The sequence below is a fragment of the Silene latifolia genome, chromosome 7 (assembly GCF_048544455.1).
Source record: "Silene latifolia isolate original U9 population chromosome 7, ASM4854445v1, whole genome shotgun sequence".
In the NCBI taxonomy this organism is placed as follows: Eukaryota; Viridiplantae; Streptophyta; class Magnoliopsida; order Caryophyllales; family Caryophyllaceae; genus Silene; species Silene latifolia.
This window is the reverse complement of record NC_133532.1, coordinates 113,934,616-113,951,021: the sequence shown is the minus strand read 5'-3', so window position 1 is coordinate 113,951,021 and position 16,406 is coordinate 113,934,616. Positions and strand designations below refer to the sequence as shown.

The 16,406-nt window shown below is 33.9% G+C and overlaps 1 protein-coding gene across 2 annotated transcripts in view; it reads left to right on the top strand.

Moving 5' to 3' along the window:
• LOC141592579 (heat shock cognate 70 kDa protein 2-like) overlaps positions 1 to 16,406 on the top strand; it is a 64,854-nt gene that overhangs the window by 15,655 nt on the left and 32,793 nt on the right. The window contains exons 1-3 of one of the 2 annotated variants that reach the window (XR_012521179.1): positions 7,484 to 7,534; positions 8,115 to 8,180; positions 8,265 to 8,370. Coding sequence is in view for 1 of the 2 variants with exons in the window: in XM_074413314.1 (XP_074269415.1) it covers positions 8,115 to 8,148 (34 nt within the window). In the remaining variant the exon portion in view is untranslated. Of the gene's footprint in view, positions 1 to 7,483; positions 7,535 to 8,114; positions 8,181 to 8,264; positions 8,371 to 16,406 lie in introns of those variants that run through there. The other variant, XM_074413314.1, reaches the window with a different exon arrangement.

Below are 16,406 nucleotides of genomic sequence, written 5' to 3'. Positions count from 1 at the left end.
TTACGTGATTTCTTATCCTTTTAGTGTTGTTGCTAAAGCCAACGTTAGTTTTAGTTATGTATATATGGTTTGTTAAATCGATGCATGCTTTACTGGGAATTACTTTATTACTTTAATTTTCAATAGCAATTTATAATTAGTTAATCTTAATCATTCCCGTGTTCACGTATTCATCCTCCGATATGTTAATTAAATATATATGTCTTGCCTAATTGGTTTAACTTTTACACTCTCCGTCTTAATCATGCAGACAAACGACTCGGAGTTTCGGACTAATGAAGATGCATATAAGAATCTTACCGTCACAATAACAAAACCCCACAAGTACGTAGCTGAAATATCTACTACAATTATGAAGTTAGTCATACTTTATATATAAAAACGAATTTAAAAAGATACTAAAAATTATTAAGTTTTTGTATACTGCAATTTGAGTATACCAAAAACTTCCAATTCGTCTTATGGTAAAACTATCGTACCTATAAAAGTGATCATAATCTTTTCGTTTTCTTATTAGGAAGCGACAGAAAATTTTCATCCGTAACTCCGTTATCCAATTTATTAGAGGAAGGAAAAGAACATTACATACTAGCAGTAGTAGTGTAGTACATACATAAATATTTGTCCCACGATGATGAAGTGTAGACGATTTGCTTTTTGTAGCGTGTGCATGGATGAGTTTAGTCAACGGTGACAATAATACGATATACACATAATTCTTTTTCATTAAGTGGTTACTGTGCACATTTACATAATGCTTCCTCACAAAAATTGTCTAAAAGATTATAATACGATATACACAATAATTCTTTTTTATGCTAACATTGTTTGAAGCTGTATCAACTTCAACCTCTTAAAATTGTAACCAGACTAATAAAATTAAAAATGATCGATAATAATTTAAATGAAAATTCACAACGATGATAACGTAAATGTGCCGATTTTTCTTATGGATATCGTGTTCAAAGCTCAAATTAAATCTCATAGTAAATAGTTACTATGCGTAGAAACTAAAAAAACGTAAGTAGCGGCATATGGCATCAATGGAATTTTACATCTAAAATATGTAGCCGTGAAACACATTATTAATGTCGACTTCTACGTAATGTTTGTGGAGGTTAGTACGTAAAACAACGCAAATTACGCAAAATGCTCAATTCAAATGTTATCAATCTTTTTTCTACCAATCGTTTTAAGAAACACAATATAGATAACTTGGATTTGGTCAAATATAGGACTTTAATAGGTAATTTCAAAAAACCAACCTAATATAAATAACATAGTTTGATGAGCAAGGTAATATAGATAAACGTTTTGTAATGGTTGTTGTATAACTATTACCTACCGGATATAATGAAATAGGAATTTAAACAGAATCCATGGCATCTCATATTTCCTACGTTCCGGTCATTTTTTTTAACTTTGTCTTTGATATAAAAAACCAAAGAGAGGGAAGGGGATCATTTGGGAGTATATCCTTTTGCAAGTCCTTGAAGGGAAAATTAATGAGAAAACATAATTCTATTAGGCTCGAGCATCGCATACTACTTATATAAAGGAGAATTAATTCGAGCGAAAACAAATAATCCAACAATTGCAAATTTATATTAATCTTCGAGTGGTTTCTTTTAAAGTTCAAGTGATATGAGCCGTCTGATTTTTAGGAGAATTATTGTGAGAGATTACTCTTATTAAATTCCGAATTTCAAAAGAGAATGATTTATTAGAGAAAAAAAAAACAGACCGAAAGTGTGTCTCCGCCTTATTGAGTTTAAAATTTGAACGTATACATATATTATCTATATTTTTATTAGATAAGCATAAGAATTTGATCTGAGGTTGAAATATTCAATCGCATTGTCAAAATAAATTAAAGTATTACAATAGCCTTTACAAGATGGCCCGTGCATCGCACGGGCATTAAATTTAGTCTAGTATATTTATAAAAGAGGCTTTTTTCGAGCGATTCTAGAGCGTCCACATCATCAAAAATCAATTTATGAAAGTATCATAAATAATGATCTTTGATGTAAAAAATAAAGTGGAGAATCTTTTAATAATTATAATATATATATTTCCTAAATTATATTCATTTGACAACAAAGTATTGTTAAAATAATTATGAAAATAATATAATTAGATTCGTGATAAAAAATGCTATCATTATAGTATAAATTTTATTTCATTTACACATACTAAAGATAGTGTACCTCTTAGTTCTTAATACATTATATGTTCCACATTGAAAAATAATGTAGGTGTGGAGAATATACTACGTATAAATAATAAAATTGTCCCACATCGAAAGATTAACAAAGTGGGTTAATCCTATGATTATAAATAGGAGGCATCCTTGAAACTTAGGTATTAACCCAAATCTTTTGAGTCTTTTAAGTATTGTCTTAAAGAGCTCTTAAAAATTTGTATCATATCTCCACAATATGATATAAAAAATAAAGTGGATATTTTTTGATTATTATAATATATATTTTCTATATTATATATCCAAGTCATGTTTATAATTTTTATATAAAAATATTATACATTTCATTTGATAAAAAACTATCGTACTATAATTATATAATTAGATTTAGGATAAAAAAAATGAAATTATTAGAGTATGAATTTCATATCTTTTACACACAAGAAAAAGAAAAAAAAAGTACGATTAATAATAGACAGTATACGAAGTCGAACTAGGTGAAAAAAAGAAGATGTGTTTCTTAGTATGTTATATGTCACACATTGAAAAATAATGTAAGTGTGATGAACATAATACATAAAATACTAGAATTGTCCCACATCGGATTGGATGTAACTTTAGACTCTAGATAAGATTAGTTTGTTAGTATTTGCTCATTATTAATCGGATTGGATGTTGAATGTACGAATATTAACATATAGTATTTGCTCATATTATTAAATATTAAATATAACTATTATTAGATATAATGAGTAGCAATTGTCCGTAATTCGGGATTCGGGTTGGATGTCGAGGTAGGTGTGAAAAAGATGGTGTATTTATTAGTATGTTATTTGTCCCACATTGAAAAATAATTGAGGTGTTGTGAATATACTACGTATAAATGGTAGATTTGTCCCACATTGAAAGATTAGCATGCATAAGGTAGGGTGATCTTGTGATTATAAATAGGAGACATCCTTGAAACTTGAGAATCAAGCCAAAATCTTTTGAGTCACTTAACTATTGTGATATAAAGCTCTTAAGAGTTTTTATTATTAACGGTTAAAATTGGAATTTAAGAAACTATAATTTTGTTGTCAATAAATTATATGTTTGCTTATAGTGGCAAAAAACATAGACGGATTTATCTTTTACACCTTTACGGTGGAATGATAGCAATAAGATGATCATAGGAGTATACATTACATGTGCTTTGTGAAAGAAAGAACATAAAAATGAACTCTATGTATCAGTAATTAGAAGATTAATTATTATTATTATTATTGTTATTATTATTATTATTGTTGTTGTTATTGTTATTGTTGTTATTGTTATTGTTATTGTTGTTATTGTTATTATTGTTATTGTTATTGTTATTGTTATTATTATTATTATTATTATTATTATTATTATTATTATTATTATTATTATTATTATTATTATTATTATTATTATTATTATTATTATTATTATTATTATTATTATTATTATTATTATTATTATTATTATTATTATTGACCTCGGCGGCTGATACGACGAGTGGGGTTTTATCACTATACCGCCTCTGGTGGTACGTTCCCGAACTCCACCCGGCGCCCGTCGAGTCCTGTTTCCTGGCAGATTTATCAGGCCGGGACCTATTATTGTCACGGCATCTTTCGTCGGATCGTGACCTATTATTGTCACGGCGTCTTTCATCCGGGTTGCCCTCCCGGCGGCTCTTCTTTTCTGAGTGCTCGGCCTCGCTGGGGCCTACCCAGGTCTTGTGATAGTCCTCTACCTTGATGGCCTGGTCAGCCATCTTCCTGGCGGCATCCAAGGTCAGGCCGCCGTATTTGATGAGCTCGTTTTTTAGGTCTCCCCTTGGGAGGCCTTTCATCAGCGAAAGTGCCGGATTCATTGTTCAGCTCACGAATTTTTGAACCTTGGCGTCGAACCTCTTCACATAACTCCGGAGAGACTCGCCTCCCTCCTCTCGATCGATAGTCGGGAGGTCCGATGTCTCCACGGCCCTCCTCTTGTTGCAGGAATACTGGGCTAGGAACGCGTCCTTTAAATCGGCGTAACAGTATACCGACCCGTCGGGTAGCCCTTTGTACCAACTCTGTGCCATCCCATGCAGTGTTGTTGGAAAAATTCGGCACCAAACCTCATCGGGTTGCTCCCATACTGACATGTGAGACTCGTAAGCCTCGACGTGGTCGGTTGGGTCGCCTTCTCCTTTGTATGCTATAGGTGGTAACTTCAGCTTAGTTGGCACCGGGGCTTCTAGGACGTAGGCGCTGAGGGGCTGTCTGACCACGTGTCGAACGACACGGGGCGATCGGCTCCTCGCATTCCTCGCCCGGCTCCTCTCCTCGTAGCGGGAAGGACTACTTCTCCGACTATGGTAAGTCGGGCTTCTTCTCCGACTCTGGCGAGTCGGGCTTCTTTCACTCCTCTGGGGGGTGCCTCGTCGGTGCTGCGGCGACGCTGTCTTCTCACGAGTGCGAGAAGGACTTAGGTTTACCACGACCACTTTGGGCTCCTCCGGTATCCTGACAGGGTCAGCTTCTCCTAATGCTCCGTTCAAGTTTCTTGGGGTCACGTTTTGGGCCCTGGTCTCCTGGACGGTTTCCGTCGCTCTTGTCGGCATGACAGTGTGAGCCGGCGTACTCCCAATTAGGTCCAGGAGCATCTTCAGTTTTGCTACATCAACCACATGTCCCATGATGGTGACCTGGTCGGCAGGCAGCGGGGTGTCTGGTATTATTGGCATCCCGTACTCCGGTTGAATCACGTGACCGGCGGAGGGTTGCACAACTCCAGATTTGTGGACGGTATCATCTTGGGAGAATTCGGTTTCGTCAGCCACGAATGCCTCTTGTTGTTTCGACATTTTCTTAGCTTTTGGGGGTGGGTTTTTTCTTTTTTTTTTTGTTTATATTTTTGTTTGGGAATGAATGTGACTAGCTTCTTGTGTCGCTTCCCCACAGACGGCGCCAATTGTTCCGGGTGTAATTCCAGAGCAAGTATCGTTACCACCCGTGGCTTGTAGAATGATGTCTTGAGTTGAGTCCCTCTTGTCTCTATCGCTCCTCTCGGCCTCTCCTGCAACAATGAACGAACTGAGGGCTTGGCTTTGTGCCAAGCGTACTCACTCCGACGCTCAAGTCAGTAAACTTAGAGGGATAAGTTGTTACTACTTGGCTAAGGATGTATTGTAGAGAGATAAGGAAGATATTACCAGATGAATAGTGATTCTTAGGTTAATTTGTGGATCCTTTCCTCAATGAAGGTTGAGGAGTATTTATAGGCTTTCATCTTTTGTCACGTAGTGGCCAAGTGGCCAAGTGGCTAGCAGGTGGAAAGACCGTTCTACCCTCGGCCGATGGACCCATGGCAGGCCAGCCGAGGGGTCTTGGATATGAGTACGCGGATATGTGTCCTACTGGTGGTTGCAGCCGAGACCCCGATGATGACAGCCGATGGGTTGCATCGGCTAGACTGTCTAAGTCGTTGACTTTGCTGTGGATATCCTTGACCTTGCTCAATATGTTGACTTGGTCAGCGGCGCAGAATATGCCCCATCAATTATTATTATTATTATTATTATTATTATTATTATTATTATTATTATTATTATTATTATTATTATTATTATTATTATTATTATTATTATTATTATTATTATTATTATTATTATTATTATTATTATTATTATTATTATTATTATTATTATTATTATTATTATTATTATTATTATTATTATTATTATTATTATTATTATTATTATTATTATTATTATTATTATTATTATTATTATTATTATTATTATTATTATTATTATTATTATTATTATTATTATTATTATTATTATTATTATTATTATTATTATTATTATTATTATTATTATTATTATTATTATTATTATTATTATTATTATTATTACTATTATTATTATTATTATGTAAGACGGTCTTATTAATTGAACAAAAAAATTTGAAACGACTAACTTATAAGAATGACATGTGAAAGTAAATTGTCCATATTTGAAGGATAGGTATATGGTTCAAACAAAATATATACTCCCTCCGTCCCGGTCAATAGTTTACATTTGTTTTATTCTCCCTACCAAAATATAGCAAATGTAAACTATTTACTAATTTCACACATGTCTTTGTATTAATCATAAGGGTTATCAAAGCGCCCCTATTGGCTTACACTTATGATGATTAGTACTTAATAAATTTTTCTAGAATGTGAGATAACAAAGCTTTAGAGGCTACTTAATACTTAGAATCAAGTACGTATCAAGAGACCATAAGGGATTAGGATATTTCATTTTTTTAGAATTATGTGATACTCGGATTTGAACTTCGAAACACCTATTCGATAATGTTCTATAACTTAGTTTTAAAATAATCAAGGTCATTAACCCGTACGAAGTACGGGCTTTCAAACTAGTATTGTATATATATATATATATATATATATATATATATATATATATATATATATATATATATATATATATATATATATACATATATATATACACACACAGAGATTGAATCATGTGAGGCACCCTTCTTAGGGTGAGGCGGCTGGACCCATCTCCACCATCCGATCAAAAACAAATGAATGCACCAGATTGTGCCACGTCCCACTAATTAAAATCTCAGGTATGTTGCTCATTTCCAGTCGTTTTATAATCATTTATTCAACTCTCCTTCCACTCTCCTCTTTCTCTCTCTTTGTCATTTATCTCCGTCTTGACTTCTTCAATTTTGTGCTTTCCATCACCATTTTCGTCGCATTTCGATCATCTTCAATGCCTGCAACGATTCCGTTCTTCACTACTATCAACATCTTCAACAATTTCGAAACACTTGGATTGTTTTCCTCGAATTCTTTGAATTCAACAAAAGCTCGACGTCGATCGATGAATGAAGATGAAGAAGAGCGATTGAATCGATCAACTAGGTGAAGAATCGACAGTAGAAGCGAGAGGAGCGGCAAGAGAATGAGAATGACGAGCCGATTTAGCGAACATGAGACTACTGATCAGTAGTGAGATTGATTCATGAACATCTTTCTAAAGAGTTGACGAATGCGGCGAGACAAATTGCGGCGACGAACATTTATACAGATAAGTTTGAATTTTAGTTTGAATCGAACAAATTGCGTTGGTTTTTTGTTGAATATCAAAAGAATTCTGTGAATATTTTAGTTTGAATCGAACAAAAGGAGTTGGAATTTTTGTGTATGCTGATATTTCTGCCTAATTGTTGAAGAATTATCATGTTATTTTATTAGTTTGATTGGATGAACTTGGTGAAACCCCCTATCGAGGAGAAAGAACACTGGGTAAACCTTTTCTCTTTTTCGATTGAGCTTATTAGTTATGATGCTCTGGAAGTCGTTTCCGCTTTGGTATGTTGTAAGGCTTTTCTTGTTAAGGCTGCAGACTTGTCTAATAGTAGCTCTCTTTTCATCTGGGATGGAAAGATGTATAGAATATTAGAATGTAGTCATGAACTACAACTTGTTTTTTCCTTAACTGGAGTTCTCATCTTATTACCTATTTAAAATTTGAAATATGAAGCAAGTTGACCAGAATAATAATTCATGTAGTTAAGTACTTTATATAGTACCCTTTTTCTTGATCTTGGAAGAATTGTCTATCGAGTATCTATGATGACTATGAGGCCTGGAGTCCTTTTGCATGCTTGACTGCACTTCAGATAAAACCGACAAATACTCCCCCCTTGGAAACAGCTGCTTGTCATTCTATTGTCATTTGTATAGGAGTATGTTTCAATAGCTATTTGATGCAATTGGTGTTAGAGTGTTAGACTTTTAGGTCCTTAAACAAACTGCCCAAAGCTTGACATCGAGTCAAGATGACGTGCTACTTATATCACGAGTTCTACCTTGTATATTACAGGTACCTGATGAAGCAGTGAATAAATGTTCATCCTGTGGATCAAACTTCAATGCTTTTGTCCGGAGGGTTCGTATTTTAAGAACGTGAAATAGCCATATTGCCACATGTTATTCATTTCGTGGTCTTGATCTTTGTTTCATGTTAATACAGCATCACTGCAGAAACTGTGGGGAGATCTTCTGCGATAAATGTACTCAAGGTCGAACTCCTCTTACATTGGATGAGGACGCAACACCAGTTCGAGTTTGTGATCGTTGCCTGGTACTGTGCATTATAATGTTTATTTTATTTCATTGTTATCCAAGAATGACACATGATTGGGTTGATTGGATTTCTCCATCAGCATTATCTGAGGCTTTTGTTGTAAAATATATGCACTCACTCTAGCATCAAAAGTGATTGAAAATGTCCGTGACGAGACGAGAGGTACTGCCGGTGGTTCCGGGCAGCCTGGTGAGCTCCATTAGAAGTGTGTAATTTAAGATGGTGAATTAGAAGGAGATTGAAGAAGTAAAGCGTAGAAGGGTCAAGTGTGACTTATAATTGTCTACTTTCATATCGGATTTGGCCATTGTCGTCTATTAGCTCAAAAGGTAGAGCAATGTGTTATTGCACATGGTGTAGGTTCGAGCCCCACATAGACGAACATATATAAATCACTAGTTACACTTTGTAGTAACATTAGTTGTTATATGTGGTAACAATAATTATCGAACAAAGTGATGCTAGCTAAGAATAACACTAGTTATTTGATAATGTAACATTGTTTCGTATATATAATAACACTGTTTATTTGATAAAGTAACACTTATGTTACATATATTGATAATAGAAGCTCATGTAGGAATTGAACCTACATCCTTTGTGCAATTGCACAAATGCTCTACCAATTGAGCTAATGAGCTAGTTTAGTAGAAACTGAATATTCCACCAACACACTCTTTGTTGATGTAATGGCCACAATATAAGTTTATAAGTCACCACTTCACCTGAGTATTCGAGTCATATGTTTCTCATGTTATTCCAAAGAGCATGTAGTGTTATTCCAGTAACTTGTAATGTTATCACATAGAGTAACCGTGTTATTATTCTATTAACTTGTTACGTTATTCCATAGAGCCAAATAATATTCTGTGACACAAAAGCCATGTATTATAACACAATATCCTATTATGATAACATAGGTATAGTTACGGATTATAAAGCGCGAAAAACCAATTCTAATGATCTGAAGACAAACTAGTTCCGTCGATGACCGTATAAGGCACATTATATGCATTTAAAATCTGAATAAGGTATGAGATTCACAAAATAAGGTCTGAGATTCACCAAATAAGGAAAAGAGCAAAAAGGTGATTTTAAGACCAAGTTTCACAAAACAAGCTCTAAGATTCATCGAACAAGATCCGAGATTCACAAAACAAAGTCCGAGATTCACCGAATAAAGAAAAGAGCAAAAAAGGTGATTTTAACCACTTATGATGACCAAGTTTCACAAAACAAGCCCTAAGATTTACTAAATAAAGTATGAGATTCACAAAATAAGGTCTGAGATTCACCAAATAAGGAAAAGCGCAAAAAAAACGTGATTTTAACCACTTATGATGACCAAGTTTCACAAAACAAGCTCTAAGATTCATGAACAAGGTCCGAGATTCACAAAACAAAGTCCGAGATTCACCTAATAAAGAAAAGAGCAAAATAGGTTATTTTAACCAATTATGATGATCAAGTTTCACAAAACAAGCCTTAAGATTCTTTGAATAAGATATGAGATTCACAAAATAAGGTCCGAGATTCACCAAATAAGGAAAAGAGCAAAAACGTGATTTTAACCACTTATGATGACCAAGTTTCACAAAACAAGCTCTAAGATTCACTTAACAAGGTCTGAGATTCACAAAACAAAGTCTGAGATTCACCTAATAAAGAAAAGAGCAAAATAGGTGATTTTAACCACTTATGATGATCAAATTTCACAAAACAAGCCTTAAGATTCACTAAATAAGGTATGAGATTCACAAAATAAGGACTGAGATTCACAAAATAAGGCAAAGAACAAAATAGGTGATTTTAACCACTTATGATGACCAAGTTTCACAAAACAAGCTCTCGATTCACCGTACAAGGTCCGAGATTCACAAAATAAGGTCTCGGATTCACCAAAGAGAGACAGATAGACAATCACTCAAAAAGTTTCATGTGCCATAGTAAAGCAAGATATTGAAACAAACCCGGTTAAAATACAAAGCAAGCATCTTCTCCTCATAGCAGCGCACTTCCTACCAATCATAGGAACACATTTAATTTTTAGTCTATATAAGTAACCATGAGCAATTGTATTGCTGATAGTCTGAAACAACAAAAAGTTAAAGCATGATTTCCCTGAACTCAGTAGAGTCAAAATCATGTACTTACAATGGTTTGATTTCATAAAATCCCCTCACAGTCACAACTCACAAGTATAAGATGAATTTAAGTGTGATGGCAAATTAAGAGCATACTTATGGTCTGATAAATGATACCTGAAGAGGTCTAAGTAGATAGGTTGTGTCAGTTAGCACGGTCCAAGCCGAGCTTCCGAAATGCTGAGAAAATATCAGTAAAAGAGGAAAGTGAGGACTGAAATCAGCGAGTGAAATAGCAAAGGTAATTGAGCCTTGAGTCGTATATTTGGGACACACAGTAGCATATGCTTTGAAATAATAAAACAACATGTTGACAAACAGCAGTACGAGTCAAACTACATAGCACGATTCAAAAATAACAGCTCAAAAGTTTCCATTACCAAGGGCTTCTATCAGCATAGTTGGCTTCAAGATCTTCAACTTACGCACAGTTTCAAAGCAAAATGACCACTACCCGGTCAGGTAAATCATCCCTGTCAACACTTGTAATCACCACATATTCAAGGCCCCATGATGCAATAGCCTCTGCCACATTCTTAGGCTCAAATCCGGATCGGTGGGGGAGGAGTTCTGGATGTCTTGACATTACAAAACCTGAAAAGAAGTTGCAGGACCTCATCAATCAAAGGCTTTTCAGAAGAAGTTGATACTCATATTTGATGGATAAGGCAAATTCTAGGCCAAACCAAACAACTGTTGATAAATTCATGCTCAAACGACCATCACAAAAAACAGACGCGATAAACTACTTTGTCAAAATAAGGCCTAAGATTCATAAAATAAGAAAAAGAGCAAAATAAGATTCGTATCTAGTACTTCATGAATTTCTGATTGAATCATGTAATTGCCGACAAAAGAGTTATCTTCTAGGTATAAAATGAGTTCTAAGATTCACAAAATAAGGAAAAGAGCAAAATAGGTGATTTCAACCATTTACGACCAAGTTTCAGAATATTAACTTACAGATTCACAAAACAAGCTCTAAGATTCACAAAACAAGGTCTGAGATTCACCAAAAAAAAAAAAAAATAGGTAATTTCAACCACATGTGAAGAATTTTTACAATATTGGCTTCCAGTTTCACAAAACAAGTTGTAAAATTCACAAAATAAGGCCTAAGATTTACAAAATAAGAAAAAGAGCAAATTAAGATTGGTATATAGTACTTCATGAACCAGTACAAAATAATGCCTAAGATTTATAATTGTCGCTACATTTCTAATATTCGAGTTATTCAATTCAAAATCAGATAAATCATAGTGAATCTCTGCCTCATTAAGTATGAAAACATTACCGATAAAAGCGATAGATTTTACTTAAATTCCATTTCCAACAGAGCCAATGACCCAGAAAATGTAATTGATATTTGTGTTGAACTGACAGTCAATGGAGCTTTGGAACATGGCGGAAAACAAGACAATGACTCTATCAACACATGATGGTCTGATTGCAGCATTGTCCGTGTCTAGCGCAACTGGGCTGGTGGCCTCGGCTAGTCATGACAAGATCGGCAAGCTCTGGAAGTAGTCTCTTTCTTATTGGGCTTTAACTTAAGCATAATCGCAAGGTTTACTTTCTGAACCTGTCGTAGCTCCATGTTATTAGACTTTTAACTCAAACTAACCCGTATGAGGTGCATCATGTTTTCTCGTTCATGAATGCTAAGATGCATCACCTAATTCAGATGGACTTGCTCTGGTTCATCTCTTATAAGTATCCGCCAGCATATATTACCGACACTCTTTTAAGTATCCAAATCTCCACCAAAAAAAAAAAAACGCACAAATACAATCATACATTAACAATACTAGCTCAAATTACTATGTTACTATCAATATCTTTGTTTAACAGTGTAAGAACACAAAATTTAAATAAATCAACAAGCAACCAAAATTATAAGCGAAAAAGGAGAAAAGAGACTGTATTGTAAACAATTTTCAAAATTGCATCGAATTTACAACAGAATCGCTACAAAAATCGGACAACATTCTGGATATACGAGAAAAAGATAGCAAATTAGCGAAGACAGATGAACAATCAAGCCAAAACTATCCAGAATTTTCGAAAACAACAACACAAAAACACAATTATTAACAACTAACATCGATTGCATAAGATTATTACTTCACTAATTAAAAATTAACACAATACATCAACGAAAAACTACACTATGTATGAACTAACACAAAATTTGATGTAAATCATTAAAATTACAAGCGAAAAGGAGAAAAGATTATATGGAGACATACCGAAAACAGTGTTGATAGGGTTCATGGCGACCTGATTCTTAGCAGATCACCAATTATATGAATATGCTCAATTTTGATAAAAACTTATGAAATTACCTCAAAATTGCTCAAAATCTTTTGCTGAAATTGCTTAATTTGATGAAATCTTCTTCTAAAATTGCTTAATTTGATGAAATCTTCTTATGAAATTGCTTAATTCGATGTTGTTTTTTTTGAAAATCGTTCCTTTGATTCTCAAAACGAAAAATTTGGGGAATCGTGCGCCAAATTGTTTTGTTGTTTTTGTAGTGAGAGAATCTGCAAATTTGTGTAAACTAAAGAAGGTAAAGAATTTGGGCTTGTTTTAGTTTAGAGAGAGGAAGTATTTTGGCCTAAATGAAAAGATTATGAAAGACCCCAAATTTCATTCAATGAATAATTGGAAATCAGTCAATGTAACAATTTGGTGAGTCCGGCCGCCTCGCCATAATGAGGTGCCTCACCGGATCCGGCCTCTATACACACACATATATATATATATATATATATATATATATATATATATATATATATATATATATATATATATATATATATATATATATATATATATATATATATATATATATATATATAGAGGCCGGATCCGGTGAGGCCGTTAATTATGGCGAGGCGGCCGGCCTCACCAAATTGTTACATTGGACTGATTTCCAATTGTTCATTGGGCTGGAAATTTGGGGTCTTTCATAATTTTTTCATGTAGGCCAAAATACTTCCTCTCTCTAAACTAAAGCAGGCCCAAATTCTTTACCTTCTTCTTTAGTTTACACAAATACAAAAACAACAAAACAATTTCGCAAAGTTCCCCAAATTTTCAATCAAAGCAGCGATTTTCATCACAACAACATCGAATTAAGCAATTTCAGAAGAAGATTTCATCAAATTAAGCAATTTCAGGAAAAGATTTCGAGCAATTTTGAGGTAATTTCATAATTTTTATCAAAATTGAGCATATTCATTTAATTTTGTTAATTCAATAATAAATTGATGATATAAGGCTCGATTGATCGAAAAATTCAATAATAAATTGATGATATAAGCTCGATTTATCGAAATTGAACGATTTCGAAAAAACAAGGTTCTAAGTTGATGAAAATTGAGCGATTTCATAAATATAAGGTTCGAATTTGATCAAATTGAGCGATTTCGTAAATATAACGTCCGAATTTGATCAAGATTGAGCGATTTCCTTTACCTCGCAATTTCGTACTACTTATTACATTTTTTTGATGATTTTACATCCGAGTTATGCATACTGAAGCTGTTTCCTCCGACTTTTAAGCAATGAGAATGCTGATGTGCCTCTTCTTAAGTTTGGCAAAGTGCTTTATCTGTTCTTTTGGATCACGTATGTGGTGTGACTTCATTTGTGCTATTTTGGTTATGTTTATTGGTGCTGAATGCTGAAGCATGTTACCATGCTCATGAATGATGGCAAAAGTATAATGATCGAAAATGATGCATATGCATATTATGAATAACTGTTTCTTATGGGATAATGGTTTGAGTTGTCTCTACCCTATTAGGAATGATGGCAAAAGTATAATGATCGAAAATGATGCATATGCATATTAGGAATAACTCCTTTACTCTTCTTCCTCGCCCTTTACCTTCCGTTCACTATCATCTTTTCCCTTTATTTATCCGTCATTTCGCTTTTCCTTGTCCGTAATAGTTACCTCGGTTGGTGCATAATGCCTCTACTTCATCCAACCAAAAATGTATGCAGATGGACCTAATCCCCTTGGGTTTCTCTATGCTCCAGTTGCCTAGGAATGGTTAGTAACGAGACTATGATGGTTAGGATGCAAACAACCACTCTGTTTAGCTTTGTTTGTACTGATGGTGAATGATAATGAGGTGTTATGAATGGCTCAAATTTGTTTTTTTTTTGCTTTCATATCCATTTCTGCTTCCCTTCCTTCAGTTTCAGTTTTGGGTTAAAGGAAAGTAGGAATGATATATCTTTGAATAGGTGATGCATTAGGAACTCCGATATTCTTTTGTTGGTTATCCCGGATATGTTCAACTTTTGTGTATGAATGAATGGTTGATGCTTAGCTCGTTGATTTATTACGACTTCTTTTTGTATGTCACAGGATGTTTAAGTCAGATGACCAAGAATTTGTTGGTACCTCCTGACAGGTAAATGCCGTAAATCCTGCTATTCCAATAATTCATCTGTCTTGCATGAATCTGGAGCCTTGACAAGTTTATTCTTTTGTGGTGAGACTTGCATTTCTGATCAATTCCCCGTCCCTTCCACCCATAGATGAATACTTGAGATGTGTCATTCATATCAACAGCTTTTGCTATTAATATTTCACAAAAGCCTTCTGAGATGGATTTTTATGTGAGACCAGTCCAATAGACAAAAAGCTTATAGCTATATAAGGAATACATCAGGATATAGGTTAGTTCTAGCGTGAAACCATCTCATGGAAGACTCGGTGTTAATACTACAATGTGAATAGTTTAAGAATCGGGCCATATTATCCGTGATAGTCCTTCGATTTGTTGCACAATTTTTTAGTATATATTAGTGCTTAACAATGTTATTAATCCATTATACACTATTTTGTCTCAGTTATTTGTTTACTTTTAACCGTGAGAAATATTTTAATAAAAAATAAACAAATAACGAAATACAAAAATTGGATACGAATCTTATTTTGCTCTTTTTCTTATTTTGTGACTAGTATAGTTTATTCTATGAATCTTAGGCCGGGCCAACCCACGCTCTTGTCGAGCTCTAGTGACTAGTATAGTTTATTCTGTGAATCTTAGGCCTTATTTTGTGAATTTTCTGACTTGTTTTGTGAAACTGGAAGCCAATATTGTAAACATTCTTCACAAATGGTTGAAATTACTTATTTTTTTTTTTTTGGTGAATCTCAGACCTTGTTTTGTGAATCTTAAAACTTATTTTGTGAACCTGTAAGTTAATATTCTGAAACTTGGTCGTAAATGGTTGAAATCACCTATTTTGCTCTTTTTCTTATTTTGTGAATCTTAGACCTTATTTTGTGAATCTCAGAGCTTATTTTGTGAACCTAGAAGATAACTCTTTTGTCGGCAATTACATGATTCAATCAGAAATTCACGAAGTACTAGATAAGAATCTTATTTTGCTCTTTTTCTTATTTTGTGAATCTTAGGCTTTATTTTGTGAATTTTACAGCTTGTTTTGTGAAACTTGAAACCAATATTGTAAAAATTCTTCACAAGTGGTTGAAATTACCTATTTTGCTTTTTTCTTTTTTTGGTGAATCTCAGACCTTGTTTTGTGAATCTTAGAGCTTGTTTTGTGAACCAGTAAGTTAATATTCTGAAACTTGGTCGTAAATCACCTATTTTGCTCTTTTCCTTATTTTGTGAATCTTAGACCTTATTTTGTGAATCTCAGAACTTATTTTGTGAACCTAGAAGATAACTCTTTTGTCGGCAATTACATGATTCAATCAGAAATTCATGAAATACTAGATACGAATCTTATTTTTCTCTTTTTCTTATTTTGTGAATCTTAGGCCTTATTTTGTGAATCTTGAAGGCATTTTTGTGAATCATATAGCTTCTTTTGTGAACTTATATGTGTA